The sequence below is a fragment of the Euprymna scolopes genome, chromosome 26 (genome assembly GCF_053919585.1).
Source record: "Euprymna scolopes isolate OS-2025 chromosome 26, ASM5391958v1, whole genome shotgun sequence".
Taxonomy (NCBI): domain Eukaryota; kingdom Metazoa; phylum Mollusca; class Cephalopoda; order Sepiida; family Sepiolidae; genus Euprymna; species Euprymna scolopes.
In genome coordinates this window covers 99,166,048-99,181,456 of record NC_136507.1, presented here as the reverse complement: position 1 = coordinate 99,181,456, position 15,409 = coordinate 99,166,048, and the positions used below count along the sequence as shown (strand labels likewise).

At 30.9% G+C, this 15,409-nt stretch overlaps 2 protein-coding genes across 18 annotated transcripts in view; one reads left to right on the top strand and one right to left on the bottom strand.

Annotated features, from left to right (window-relative positions):
• LOC145248304 (uncharacterized) overlaps positions 1 to 5,867 on the bottom strand; it is a 936,478-nt gene extending 930,611 nt beyond the window's left edge. The window contains exon 1 of one of the 2 annotated variants that reach the window (XM_080110193.1): positions 5,764 to 5,867. The gene's annotated coding sequence lies outside the window, so the exon portion shown is untranslated. The remainder of the gene's footprint in view (positions 1 to 5,763) is intronic. The other variant, XM_080110194.1, reaches the window with a different exon arrangement.
• A 177-nt stretch (positions 5,868 to 6,044) lies between these two features.
• Positions 6,045 to 15,409, top strand: part of LOC145248306 (endophilin-B1-like) — a 407,921-nt gene continuing 398,556 nt past the window's right edge. For all 16 annotated transcript variants that reach the window (XM_080110211.1, XM_080110210.1, XM_080110204.1 and 13 more), the window contains exon 1: positions 6,045 to 6,196. In XM_080110211.1, coding sequence (XP_079966337.1) covers positions 6,119 to 6,196 — 78 coding nt within the window. In that variant the 5' untranslated portion in view covers positions 6,045 to 6,118. The remainder of the gene's footprint in view (positions 6,197 to 15,409) is intronic.

The following is a 15,409-nucleotide window of genomic DNA, read 5'->3' as shown; positions in this document are numbered from 1 at the left end:
TAGATTTAAAACAGATCAAGAAACTAGATATCCAGGCTAAATAGAGCACACACAAAGGAACAGGTCAACCAGAGGTCAAATATGCCTTTGTCCGATAAGTGCATGCTCATTGGCTGATAACAAGGGCGCGGTGGATACTAGAAAGCTGATTGGCTAACTAAAATCTCAATAGAAGATGTGTATATAAAAACGACAAACAACCAAAAAATTCGTGCATAAGCCTGAAGAGTCCTAGAGTGGATGAAACGTGGAATATTCAGTGTAGCTTAATCGCCATATATATTTTATAACTTACTAACTAGCTTTACCTAGGTATTGAGCACTTTTGAAGTAAATACTTAAAGTTTACGCATAAATTTATACTTTTGTATATTAATTTTATGTGAGTAAATTAAGTAGTTATATATATATATATATATATATATATATATATATATATATATATATATATATATATATATATATATATATATATGATTAGTTTTTTTGGAAAAAAAATCCAGCAGAGTGCTCAATTAAAAGGAAAATCCGAAAAATAAGAGCGCATTTATATTTTGTATTTTGTGTACAGAAAGTTGTTAGATGAAATAAGTCATTCGTACCGTCGGTTTCAAGTCCGATAATTAGGACCATTTTAGATATCCATATCAAACTCTCTTCAGCCAATACTCATCAATGAATGCATTGACGATGATACGTACGACTTTTAGAATGTGAACCATCAAAAGATACATCTGCCTTACTTAAAAAATGCTAGATTTATTTTTGGTGTCTTTAGAGAAAAACCCCACCTAATATTTTTGCTGATGAGGAGACTTTGTTTCAAAAAACTATATGATAAAATTATTGTCCAAGACTCAATGTCTATCACAATAAAAACATCGGTTCTGAAACAATCGTACAATTTATTGATTTTGTTTGTTCTTCCTTATGAAACGGATTTTTGATTTTTAATTTCAATCATAAATTATCAATCATCTTACTCAAGATTCAAATAGCTCTAGGATATATATGCCTATCGAGCTTATTATATATCTACATTACAACGAGCACTGTTTTCTTTTCTTTTATTTTAATTTTATTAATGAATTTACTAATACATTAAAATATACTCTGCTCTTTGTTCTAATCCCCAAGGTATATATATATATATATATATATATATATATATATATATATATATATATATATATATATATATATATATAAAGCTGAACGTCCGTGTGTGTGTCTGGTCACGAATAGGCGCCTATATGGTTGACTATTATAAAAAACTGATCACATATAATGATAGAAGATGTATCGAAACACAGGAATGGATATGTTTGATCTGGCATAATGACGATTCATTAAAATTGTGGGGTCTGCGTATGCGCTTGGTCCACAAAGTATGGAAATAAAAAATTAAAAAATTTAAAAAAAAACGTTTACAAGTGTTTTTGATATAGATGTACATAAGAATACTTTGATAAGTATGGTTTAACTTAAATAGGGATGGTATAATAAAATTGTGGGGTCTGCGTTCACGCCTGGCCTCCGTAGAATGGAAATAGGCACAAACTTTAATAAAGACTTTTCATATCTATCTGCGTAAGTATACTTTGATACTTATGTTTCAGTTTGAAGAAATATGGTATAATAAAATTATGGGGTGTTCGTTCGTGTTTGACCTCCATAGAATGGAAATATGTCACAAAGTTTAACAAGGTTTTTTAACATAGATCCACAAAATGTTGTGATAAGTGTTTCAGTGTGAACAGGTATGGTATAATAAATTATGGGGTTTATCTATTTTATTTTTACTTTCATCATATTTTGCTTTTGTTTTGATACCTCCAAATTTTAAGCTATCTCTTTACAACCCTTCCTTTTCATAACCTTTCATACTTTCATAAATTAGAGTCCATTTTCTGTAGGCTGTTTTTGAACCCAGTCAACAACGGGTACTTTTGCTAGTATATATATATATATATATATATATATATATATATATATATATATATATAGTAATTTATAAAATATATATGGCGATTAAGCTACACTGAATATTCGGCGTTTCATCCACTCTAGAACTCCTCAGGCTTATATTTTTGTTATTATTATTATTATTACTATTATTATTATTATTATTATTATTATTATTATTATTATTATTATTATTTTACTTTGTCTCAAATCTTATTTTACTCCACCCTCATATGTTGAGCTGTATATATGCTGATAGATCGCTATATAAAGAATCTATCCATTACTTAAGACATCTGAAAATATGAATGTTTCACGTAAGTTTTAGATAAATACAAAACAACCACAGTAAAGTAAAACAATAACGCAAAATAAAACATTAATTATTTGAAAATTTATTGAATTAAAATAAAATTCTGAAATGAATGAAAGTTGTCATTAATGTTTGATTGCTTTTAAAATTTATAGTTTTGAACAGTCATTATTGGAGTGTGTGTGGCGTTTTCTTTTTTAAATAAAATAAATTTTTCTTACTTTTATTTCAATTAAATAAAGGTTCAAACAATTAATGTTTTATTTTGTATTATTTTATTAATTCAGTGTATTTGTTTTGTTGGTAATTGTGCAGATTTTGAACCGGGTGTATCTAAGCGTCCATTTGGCTTTGCCCAGAGCATGACATCAACCGCTGCAGTCTGACGTAAGACGCCGATCAGCCAATCATAATACGTGGTAACGTGCAGACGACATTCGGATAAATATTGGAAGAGAAAAAGAAAAAAAGAAACTAGATATTACATGGAAACTAACAGCACTATGAATTTATCAATATTAGATAAACAACTGCAGGTGCCCGAAAAAGTAGGGTTTTTTTTTTTGTCAAAATAAGAAATTAATCGAATCCTAAAAAGAATTGCATTACATGTGGCGTCAGATGCATTACTATAAAGAGAGGATTTGTAAGCGATGGATGTGGCTGGAGGTACACAAACTTTTTCTACAATTTTCTTTGTAAAAAAACAAATGTTATAGCAAATTCTCCCTACATAGAAAATATATTTGTCATGAAACACTACTAAATGAAAGATAAAACAAAGTTACAGCAGGTCGTTTTTTTATTTTTTTTATGATTTCCATTGATTTTACTATTTTTCTATTTTGTGTTGTTGTTAAGATTTGATCATCAGCGATGCTCGGCATAATTAGGCGATTAATGTCATGTTCTGGGTAAAGCCAAGCAGATACTTAAATACGTCCAGTTCAAAATCTGCGGGATTACTGTTTTGACATTTTTACATAGTATCTTCTTGAATTGTTTCCTCCTACAAAGGAATTCTGCAAAAATTTACAAAAAAAAAAAAAAATAAATAAATAAATAAAAATAATCTACCAAAAAAAAAATCTTTACTCCAATAATATTTTTTTGTATTGATATTCATATTAAAACCCCATTTTTCTATTTATTTAAAAAAAAATACAACTTTGTTATACATGGGTTGTGGAATTGCATTCATCTGCAAAAGATCCAGCTAATTTGCATATTCTTTTAAACATTAATTTTAATTAATTCCTTTTAGTTTTTTTCGGTTTTCTTATGGAATGATAATCTTTAGTTAACTATTACATGTAATTATATTTATGCAAATATTCTACATAATATTTATGCAAATATTCTACATAATATTTACATAAAAAGGTTGTAGTAAACACAAACCTCTTTCTATATATATTTATGTATGCCTATATATATTTGGTTAAAAAATTGGATCAAGTAAAGATTAGATACCCTGCAGCAGAAGACGAATACTGGCGAACATTTCAAGTGACACTGGTTGTTCGACCTTGACATTGGCGTTGGTTGCTTGTAAACAGGTCAAATATTTGACATAGTCGAATGTTTGCGAGCAAGATTTTTAAAAAAAAATATATTTACAAAACATTTTCTTTAATATTAAATATTTATAAAAGTTTTAAGGATAAAAAAAAACAAAAACTTTTTTCTATTTACACAAAACTTTTTAGTGTAAGTAACAAAACGAACCTAATATATTTAAATAAATGGGTGTCTTTCTGAGTGCGTTTTTAAATATATTTACAGAACATTTTAATAAAACTAATAATAATAATTATTATTATAATAAAAATTTAAAAAAAATAAAAAGAATGAACTATATTACTTACAAAACATTAGAAACTGAGAATTTCAGATGCTAAACTTACTTGTATTTAATTTGCCCTTGTGGAGAAGTAAGCAAATAGCAAGTTTTTTTTTTGCTTTTTTAAATGAAAATAAAAATTATAAAAAGATTTATAGCTTGTGATATTACATTTCATCTTTATAAAAATAAAAGTTATAAAAGATATGTGAATAAAATATATTTTTTAAATCTCGATTGTTTATACTTGTTGCTTATATTTATGATTTTATTATGCCAAAAAATTGCCTTGGTCTAGAAGGATTTTATCTTCACTGACCACCTACATACATCGCACTTTAAATAAATATTGAATTCTATTAAAAACTCACAAAGAAAGATAAAAAAAACAAAAAACAAAAAAAAAAAAACAATGTACATAAAAATTAATCCTGGTTGCAAAAATCCGAACAAGTCAGTTATTTTATATTTGTTTGTGCCTTTAAAAAGTTTGGTTATAATAATTTTATTTAATTTTCTTTTTGAATTATGTATTTTTTTTAATTGACATCATCCGAAATTCTCAGTTCGTTGGCTTATTTATTTATTTATTTGGTATTATTTTATGACCTGCCTATAAACACCCCCAACCACTCCATATTAAGAACAGTTTTCGAAATACCCCCCCCAAAAAAAAAGCCTCCCCATGTTAAGAACGACTTTTGAGGTTGGGAGTGTTTCTTCTGAAAGCCATTCTTAACATAGGGAGACTGGGGTGTTTATAATACGCTGGGGCACGTCGTAAAAATTCACCATTTATTTATATTATTATTATTATTATTATTATTATTATTAAAAATTCTGTAAATTTATAGATATAAAAAAAAACGCACTCAGAAAGACACCCATTTATTTACATATATTTTGTTTAAATACATTCGGTTTATTACATTAAAAAGTTTTGTGTAAATAGAAAAAGTTTTTTTTAACCCTTAAAAGTTTTGTAAATAGTTAATATTAAAAAACATGTTTTGTAAATATATATTTTTTCTTTTGAATCATAAAAAGTTTTGTAAATAGATTTTAAAAAAATCTTGCTCGCGAACATTCGACCATGTCTGCTATATGACGTGTTTACAAACAATGAACAGCAAGGTCATGGTCGAACAACCAGTGTCACTTGAAATGTTCGCCAGTATTCGTCTTCTGCTACGGGATAGCTAATCTTTACTTGATCCAAAAAAATTTGCCTACCAAACTCCTCTGTCAGGTTTTGGCCGATAGACATGAAACTTAATACATACATAGGGTATTCGAACACATGTGAAACTATATATTTGGGCCTTAGTCAAAAAAAAATCGGTGTAAAAGTGTGAAAATTACAGCACACATGTTTTCATAGCTCAGGCATTAACGGCGAAGGAAAAAGTAAATCATAACCTAAATGTTTTGGTTTCGATTCTCAGTTGTGGCGCACGAACGAGTCATTTTTTTTTTTTTTTTTTTAACTTTTTAAATCATTATTATATTGGGTGCAATATAATATGATAATAAATACAAAATCTGTGTTAATCAAAATATCATATTTAAGCGTATTTTACGACCGGGCAATGCTGAGCGGCCTGCTAGTAAAAAATAAAAAACAAGAAAAACTGTAACGTACAAGTGCCAATCAAACTGCAAACAACATTTCAAAGAACAACAAACCATTCACGAAGTTGAATCGTTGTGATCAAGGCAGCCATTTCTGACGCTGTTACCTGGCAACGTATTCTGAAACACATGCACTAATTGAGAAAAACGTCTGTAAGTATTCAAAAAAGCATTAAACGTTCAAACACCTTGATTCTAAAATTATTTTTAAAATTTATATAATAATCATTTATGCCGTAATCAATTATTTTGCTTTTATTAAAACGTGTTCGGCATGAGTTTATAACCAACCAGGTATTGAATTTTATTCGCTGCAGAAAGATACCGGAAGTAATTCTTGCGGAGTATAAAAACTTGATGCGATTATGGATTTGAATCTAGTAAACGACAAGATGAAGAAGTTTGCAGCCACCGCTGCCACTGCTTTGAACAGAGCCGTGCAGGTGAGTGTTAGGCGCAGCTTCCGAGTTGCGCTCGCATCATCTCCATCTCTCGAACATCACCCTCTCTCTTTTTTCGCTTGTTGGTATTTGTAATGGAGGCGGTGACGTGTCCTCTTTTTTCTGACTTGAGAGGCAGGCAGTCACATATTGACATCAAACATATTTTTTCTGTTTTTTTTTTGCATCTTCATCTTTTTTTTTTCTGCATCTTTCAGGAATTTTACTATTTTTAAGGGATCGTTGTTTTAATACGTTAAGAAATTTCTTTTATTTACACCAAAAAAATGGGCCTTCCTTTTCTTTCCTTTTTTTTTTTTTTTTACGACCCCGGTTTTGTTATTGTTTATGTTTGTCTTATATATATGATTTAAATATAAGTCAAACATAAAATAACCCCCCACTTAACCCCCCCCCAAAAAAAACAAGCAAAAAAAAAGAAAAAAAAAAAGAAAAAAAAGTTGACCAAAGAAAATAATGAATGAACTTTTGATGTAACTTTGCACTTCCCGACCTTCGGACTAGAATCAAAGTGTAGTAGCTGTTCTATTAGAGAAGAAGAAATCCTCTCACACTGAAGCCAGTTTTATTTTTGTCCTAATCCAAAATACCCCTTTTTGCAGGAAGTTGGATATCCTCCACATTTAAAGCCGACCTTGTATCTAGCTTTCCTCTCATGGGGAGACAAGTAAATAAGGACAAGGAATTATTGGTTACGTGTGAATATAGAATGACCATGTGGTTTCTGGGAACATCTTAGATCCGAAGGCCGGATCATTCAGTTAGCCTGTTTAAATCATCTGGTTTTTAGCTAAGATAAAAAAGTAGTATCTGTTCGTATTGCCAGCGCAGAATACGGATCGTGCTGAATAATAGCGTTATTATTTAGAATTCTATTCTTAATATGCGGAAGAAAAGGTGTGTGTGTGTGTGTGTTTTGTTTTTTTTACTATTCTGTACTTTCACCTAACAATTTAATAAACAAAAGATACCGTAAAAATTTTAACTTGAAAATCCTATCAAATAACACGGCCCGTATTCTGCATAAAGTACCTTTTTCGTATAAGAGGTCAACTTCCCAGAGAACTAGGAGTGATAGGTTTGTCGCCTGAAGTGTCCTAACTAGGGAATGCCGACGGGTCCGTTCATGGCTATTTTGTACTCGTACAGACCCCCTCCCTACTGTCTTTTGGCAACTACACGCATTGAAAACCGACCTTGTGTCACATGCAGCAGCCGTAAGAAGATTTAATGACTTGAAACATTGAAACAATGGCTTAACAAACAACAAGAAAAAAAACTACTTAAAAAAAAACATTTTTTTAAGTACTACTTCAATTTCCTGATTCTAAAGATTTATTTATTTTAGTTTTTAATTTCTTAACCAACAAGCAAAAAAAACAAAACAAAAAAAACCCTTGGTGCTTATATACATCAACCCCCATGTCGGACGATATAGACGTGTTTACGACTGACAACAGACGACCACGCAGAATTAAACCTAGGTTACTAATACGAAAAACAGAATCTCTATATAAAAGGAATTTTGTGTGTGAGTTCGTTCCCTATGGACTCGAAAACGGCTGGGCCAATTTTTATGAAATTTCTCATGAAGGTACTTTTGTCTGGTAGTGTTTTTAGATAGTTTTTTTTTTTTTATCAGCATATCTTCGATAAAGTATCAATGATCGATAATTGAAATAATCCGATAAAAGAAAGGAGCAGGCAATTTGGACCGAAGTTAGCACCTTATACAGCCTAACATCACAAGTTCATTTAAAAAGTTTTATTACCACACAAAAAAACACAACACAAGCCGGAAAGCCCAACATATATTCAAGCTATTATCACCGTACAAAGTAGTAAGGTCAGGCATATAAAATCAACAGTATGTTCTTTGATTTGACAGGGGCGTGTTCGAAATTAATGTTTCTGTTTCAAGCACAATTGAAGCAAGCATGATACTTGACTTTTGCATTTTAAACTTTAATATATATATATATATATATATATATATATATATATATAAAATCAGGCTTAAAAAACAGGTTCTCTACAGTGGAATATAAACTACAATGCATTGTGGACTAAGTCACTGCGGGGAAGCACGTAAAGCTTCCTCCGGATGCACCGCGATGGGTTCCCAACTAGAGCAGGCAATCAATCGGCTAGATTGAAAGATAAAGAATAACGCCGTTTTTGATGAGGAGGGGGGGAGTGAAACATTGCAACGTCAGATCTCTCTGCTAGTACACACTGTTGCATTATATTTTTGTAAATTGCGGCTTGTTATTTTGTTTTCGAGTGTTATTCTTTCATTTTCTTTTCAGTCACGCGGACATTGTGTTTGTTTTTGTAATCTGTTGTATTTTATTAATTTTTTTGTTTGTATAAAAAAAACAAATATCAGCGTGACTGAAAATATTAATAAACAAAAATAAAATAATAAGCAACAAATTTATAACTAAAAATATATTTTAACAATGCAATGCAATGCACTAAGCGTTTTTTTTTTTTTTTTTTTTTTTTTTCATTAATCTTTTCCGTTTCAGGAAACAGTTTCATTTTGTATGGTCGCCTTTTGGCTATTAGTATCAGTCACTCGTCACCGAGTTTTACTCAGCGAATTTGCGCAACCATGGGGTTCGATCTATACAAGCACCGAAAACTTATCCAACCAGATGGACTACGTGAAGCTAAAAAGCTGCTAGTTGTAGTAGTACTAACTATAGTACTCTCTTTTTGGTGAGCTGGATTTTCTCTACGTTAAAAACGTACGATGTGTATTAACTTTGTTCTAATAATCATCATAAAACCTAGCGATCAGGAAGAATAAGCGACCCGGTTCTTCCTTGGAACAACTAGATTTTGGAATTCTCTTCCTGCTGCCGGCTCCCCTGACTACTAATATGCAGAAGTTTAAATGTAACGTAAACCAACATCTTACTAATCTTTCCTAGGCATGGTCCTAAATAGCTTCTTACCTCCAAGTAGGGGTGAATGCGAGTAAATAAAAAAAAAGCAGCAGCAAACGGTGTTGGTCTAGATATAGTTCTTGTATTAAAAATCTTTCTCCATAATACAACTAAAAGAAATTATTTAAGAAAATACAAGGAAATTTTGATACTTCTGCAGTTTACGAACCGTGCTGAAATAATAACGTCTTTGTTTAGAAACCAATTCAGAATATGAGGAGGGGGTTTAACTATTCTGTACTTTCACCTAACAGCTTAATAAATAAGATAATGTAGAAATTAAATTTAACTTGAAAATCTAATCTCAAATAAATAACACATTCCATGAATTGCAGAAGCACCAACATTTTATTATGTTTTTCTTCAAGAAGTCAATTTGATTATTTATTTGAAATAAAAATTAATGCAAAACTTTTCTAATTTGCTTGTCTTCTTTACCTAAAATACACAGGTGACTATTTTTTGCTATCATCGTTTGGCTCTGTAAGACTTGCTGTTTGGAGTCGCTTAATCTTCTGGTTTGCCTAAAACCTTGTAAATGACTAACTAGATTTGTGTGTGTGTGTATTTGAAATTGGTACATTTAGGCAGCACTTTTTCATTCAAGCAGACATTAAATACAACGGAGATACTTTGTTTTATGATTTTTTTTTTCAATTTTCTGTATAATCTTTTTTTTTATTAGGATCGAAAATATTAATGAAAGCTCCATAGTACCTACGAGCGTTTTCGATTCGACTGTGAATCATCTTCAGGTTGAATTCATAGAGTTGATGAGGTGAATAGAAGCAAAAGTGGAAAAGTTAAAATTAAAACACAATAAATTTTATCGAGTGATGGGAGATTAAAAGTCGATTAAAAGTCGGAAAAGAACTATGGTACTTTCATTAATTTTCTTGATTTTGATATAAAAAAATTATATGGAAAATTGGCAAAAAAACAAAACAAAACAAAGTATCTTCATTCTAAAAACGTCTGCTGGAATGAATAAAAATAAAAAATATAAAGTGTGTGTGTGTAATATATATATATATATATATATAATCTATAATATAAAGCTGTGTGTGTGTGGTCACGAATAGGCTCCTATATGGTTGACTATTTAAAAAAAATGATTACATATAATGATAGATGTATCGAGGATCAGGAATGAGTATGTTTGATCTGGCAGAACGGTGGTTCATAAAAGTTGTGGGGTCTGCGTTCGCGCCTGGCCCCCAAAATATGGAAATGAAAAATGAAAAAAAAAACGTTTACAAGGGGTTTTGATATAGATGTACATAATAATACTTTGATAAGTATGTTTTAACTTAAATAGGGATGATATAATAAAATTGTGGGGTCTGCGTTCACGCCTGGCCTCCATAGAATGGAAATAGGCACAAACTTTAATAAAGACTTTTCATATCTATCTGCATAAGTATACTTTGATAATTATGTTTCAGTTTGAAGAAATATGGTATAATAAAATTATGGGGTGTTCGTTCGCGCCTGACCACCATAGAATGGAAATATGTCACAAAGTTTAACAAGGTTTTTTAATATATATCCACAGAATATTGTGATAAGTGTTTCAGTGTGAACAGGTATGGTATAATAAATTATGGGGTTTATCTATTTTATTTTTACTTTCATCATATTTTGCTTTGGTTTTGATACCCCCAAATTCGAAGCTATCTCATTACAACCCTTCCTTTTCATAATCTATCATTCTTTCATAAATCAGAGTCCATTTTCTGTAGGCTGTTTTTGAACCCAGTCAACGACGGGTACTTTTGCTAGTATATATATATGAAATTAAAAGTAAAATACACGAACTGTATCGAGTGATAAGAGGTTAAAAGTATATATATATATATATATATACTTTTAACCTCTTACTTTTAACTTTGTTTTTAATAATCCCCCCCCCCGCCATATTAATGACAATTTTTTTTCTCATAATTTTTCCGCGATTTAACGGATTTAACTCTGAGCAAGAAACGAAACCCGATTAGCTAACCCTTTTTCATTTTTCATTTTTTATAACCATCATGTTAATTATAAAATTTTGTACTCCAAAAAGAAATGCACATCTATATATATGTATATATACAGTGCCGCCAAAAAGAAAGCTCGCACTTGTAATTTTTTTTTTTTTTTGAAAATCGCAAATTAAAGCTAAATTGATTTTAACTGTTTGAACAACCTATACCTCATTTGATTCACCTTTTATTCCTCTATAATTTTAACTTTTCATATTTGAGTTTTAATTGAAATATCCTAGTATTCACATCAATTAAAAAAATCAAGAAGGCAAAAAGAAACTTTGCAGCAAGAAATGAACTTAAAACCAGCTCACAGTATCCACCTTTTTAGCATCTCTAATCGTAATTGTTGTTGTTTCTAGGTTGTACAACATAACATTTAGTCCATATACTTCGAGTCTCTCTTAGTGATCGTCAGGAGCTCATTAATCCCCACCTTTCTGGCTTACCCAATCGAGAAATCTGCCACAGATTGAAATGAGATGAGAAAACGATACCAAGCACGGCAAAAGCACCAAAACACAGGCAGTGTTTGTGATGCCCCTGGTCGTCCTAGAGTTACTTCTTACAGGAAAGACAATGCTATCAAGATCTGCAGCCTCAGAAACAGATTTGAAACGGCTCAATTGTATTTGTATTTCATTAATGTTCTAAAGTTACATTTAAATAACAATTTTCCATTGTGCGGAGTTTCTCTTTGCCTTCTTGATTTGAAGTTAATTTTTTAAATTGACGTGAACACTAGGATACTTCAATTAAAAGTCAAATATGAACAGGTAAAATTATAGAGGAATAAAAGGCCAATCAAATGAGGTATAAATTGTTTAAACAATTACAATCAATTTAGCTTAAATTTGCGGTTTTTGAAAAAATGACGAGTCCGAACTTTCTTTTTGGCAACACTATGTGCATATATATATATATATTATATTATATTATATTACATTATATATATATATATATATATATATCTCACTGCTTGAATCGGATGCCTGAATTGCATATTCTTTTTATTGTTCAATCCATTTTTCCTGTTGTCCTTTTCTATGTTTCTTTAAAAGATTTTAAACTTTAATATATTTTCAATGTATGTGCTAAAAAACAAAATTATGTCTATTCATAATAAATATTTTGTTCGTCTGAGATGAGCCTTACCTCGAAAATCTATGGATTAAGGAAAGAACTTTAAATGTTGTGTATTCCTTGTTCAAATAATAAATTTTTGTTTTAAAAATTTATTATTTGTTGGAAAAAAAATTAAATATAAAACCTACAATTACAAACCAAATAGTTTTGTGGTTGTGATGAGATGCTGTTGGCATTCTTATATTTCATTTAATTTTCTTTCAAGTGAAAAGGCGGGGGGAGGGGCGATCCACATAAGCATCTACCTCAATATTATGACTAGCATTATTTATCTCTTGTAAATAAAATTAATTTAAAAGCATCGAGGATATTTTAATTAGTGTTGCCCACAAAGTGAATGTGGTATTTTGGTGGTGACTATTAAAATGGAAGTAACGGACAAATGGTAAAAGAATTGAATTTCGTTTAGGTAAATAACTTAAACCAGCGTCCAGTTTAGAGTAGGATAGACAGAAGATGACCAACGACTTTTCTTTAGGGATTGTGTGTCAAACATTAATTTGGGTAAGGTTTTATGCATACGAGTTAAAGTGTGACCCAAAATGCACAAATAAAATTTAGTGCAGATCCAAAGTCAATCTAATAATAAATAAAAATGAAAGAAAAATCTTTAATGTATGTACCTGTCACGAAATGAAAATGTCATATTCAAAAGATCACATAAATTGATGAATATATATATATATATATATATATATTTACCAAAAAAATGAAATTTTTATGAGAAAACGAGAATATTCGGAACCACCATAATAAATAGACAACTCAATTCGAAGTACAGAATCATCCTTGTAATGGATATGATTTATTAAAATCACTAAAACCAATACAAAAATGAATTTTATCAACTTACGTAATTTTTGGAACATGACATTTTTGTTCTGTGACTGATAAAGTATATCATAAAGACTTTTCTTTATTTTTGATGTTTTTATTAATTAGGTGTAAATCTGGACTTGCACCTAAAATTTTCTACCGAATATACATATGTGTATATCTGTTTGTAAAAAAATTATATATTTCTATGTATAGGATTAACTCCTAAACTAATTAGTTATTATGAATTTTGGAACACAATTGTTTGTTGAGAGGATTGGTAATGTGAGCTATATTTATTTTGTTTTTAATTTAAAACATTTTATAGAAATCGCTTCAGACAAGGCATGAAGACACTTGATGTAAGGAGTTAAAAACAAAAATATACAACTTCAAGACTAAAAACTAGCCAATGATAAATGTTAGATGGATGCATTTCAACTCGGAAAGCAGCAATTCTTCATCCTTTGTCAGAAACATCTATCATGTGAGGATCAAGGGACATTTTTTATGTAAAAGAGGGCAAAAAAAAAAAAAAAGAGGGTGGAATTTCTATGTGAAAATTCAGATATTTTCAAGTTTTGTGAAATTTCAGTTAATAAATATTACCCAAATTTAGTTGGATTTTTTTTCTACATTAAGCCTTGTGTCTTTGTGGGTGGACAAGTGACTTCATTAATTTTTCTATCAAGTTTAATGACACGTTTTCTTTTTTTTTTTTTTTTTAATTGTTTTTCACTTCATTGACAATTTATTATTAACTAGCCTGGGTGCCCGGCGTTGCCTGGGTGTTTTGAAGTGTGTGTTGAGTAAAAAAAAAAAAAAAAAAAAAAAAGAGAGAGGTGGGATCGAACTCGAAAACATAGGGCAATTAGTCTTCCTTGCTAACCATTAGGCCAAAGAGGATAGTGAATTCAATGAGTTGGCAATTAACTAAAGAATCAAAAGAGTCACCACACATGCACAGAAAAGAATATTGCTTTAAAACCTGGCCTGGGGCCAGGTAAGCTCTCTGTTTTCTGTCTTGATATTTGCTTCCCCACGAAAGCAAATTAGACATAAGTTCGTTTTTAATATGGGGAAAGACCAGCTCCCCCTAAAAGGAGGTACTCTGGCAGTATCTAAATAAATAGTAATTGTTTCAGTATGAAGGGTTTCCCCTACATTGACTAAGGACCAATTACAGAACAGATACTACCCGGCTCGAAGGCCAGGCATTTGCGTTTTTGCATTCGATTAGTTTTGCTTTATTTATACGAAAAACACAAACAAACACTCGAAATGAGGGAACTTTTTAAAACTTGATCAAAAAAAGATAGAGACAACGTATGTTTGCAAATCTGAGATATTACGATCTAGGAAGTATAAGAAAACTTTTCCCGGAATCTAATCGACGCGAGAACGCTGACGCAAAAAGCCTTTCGCGGACATACACGCTCACGCCCATTTTGCTTTTTATATAATAGACTAGCAGGTTTCCCTGGGTGAAAAGAAAAAAAAAAGTTTTGGGAGGGAGATAGGCTTGAACCCGAAGCCTTGAGATGAATAACCTGATGACTTAGCACAACACTACGAGGGTAGAGAATTAAGAACAGCTGAAAATAAACGTTTAAAAAAAAGCAGGTGGTTGAACGTCAACGTGTGGTTTTCTAGGTCAAACATCACGCCATAGTAGTAGTAGAGAAAATGAAATCACAGTGCGAATTTTGTAACCAAAAAGTCGCTGAAATAAAAGATATTTACAACGTCGTTTTGTAAATCGGACATATTATAATCCAGACAGTATATAAAAAGTTCTAAGAAACAGTGACCCGCTCGAGTGAACCCCGCCCCCACCAAGCCTTTGGCAGACATACGAAAAAAATACACACAAACACATGCACATTTTCGCTTTTATATTATAGACTAGCGGTGGGTACCTGGCGTTGCTTGGGTGTGGAGGTGTGTGTAGTTTTAGGTAAATCAAAACACCCAGGTGTTTGTGTCGGCGGGGGCGTGGAGTTAAAATAAAAAAATAAGTTTTTGGTAGGAAATTAAGAAGGATTGAACCCGAACCCTTGAGGCAAAGTTGGAAATTAAAGTGTGAAAAAAAAAACGTGCGACGTTAACCATTGGGCCACCATGAAATAGTAACAGAAACATGTTTGAATTTATTTAAGTATTAAAACTTGGCAGGTGCCCGTACTTAATGAGGTCAACTTTGACTGCGGGGCAGTATTTTATTTACTGTGGGGCAGGATTTATTATTTTTT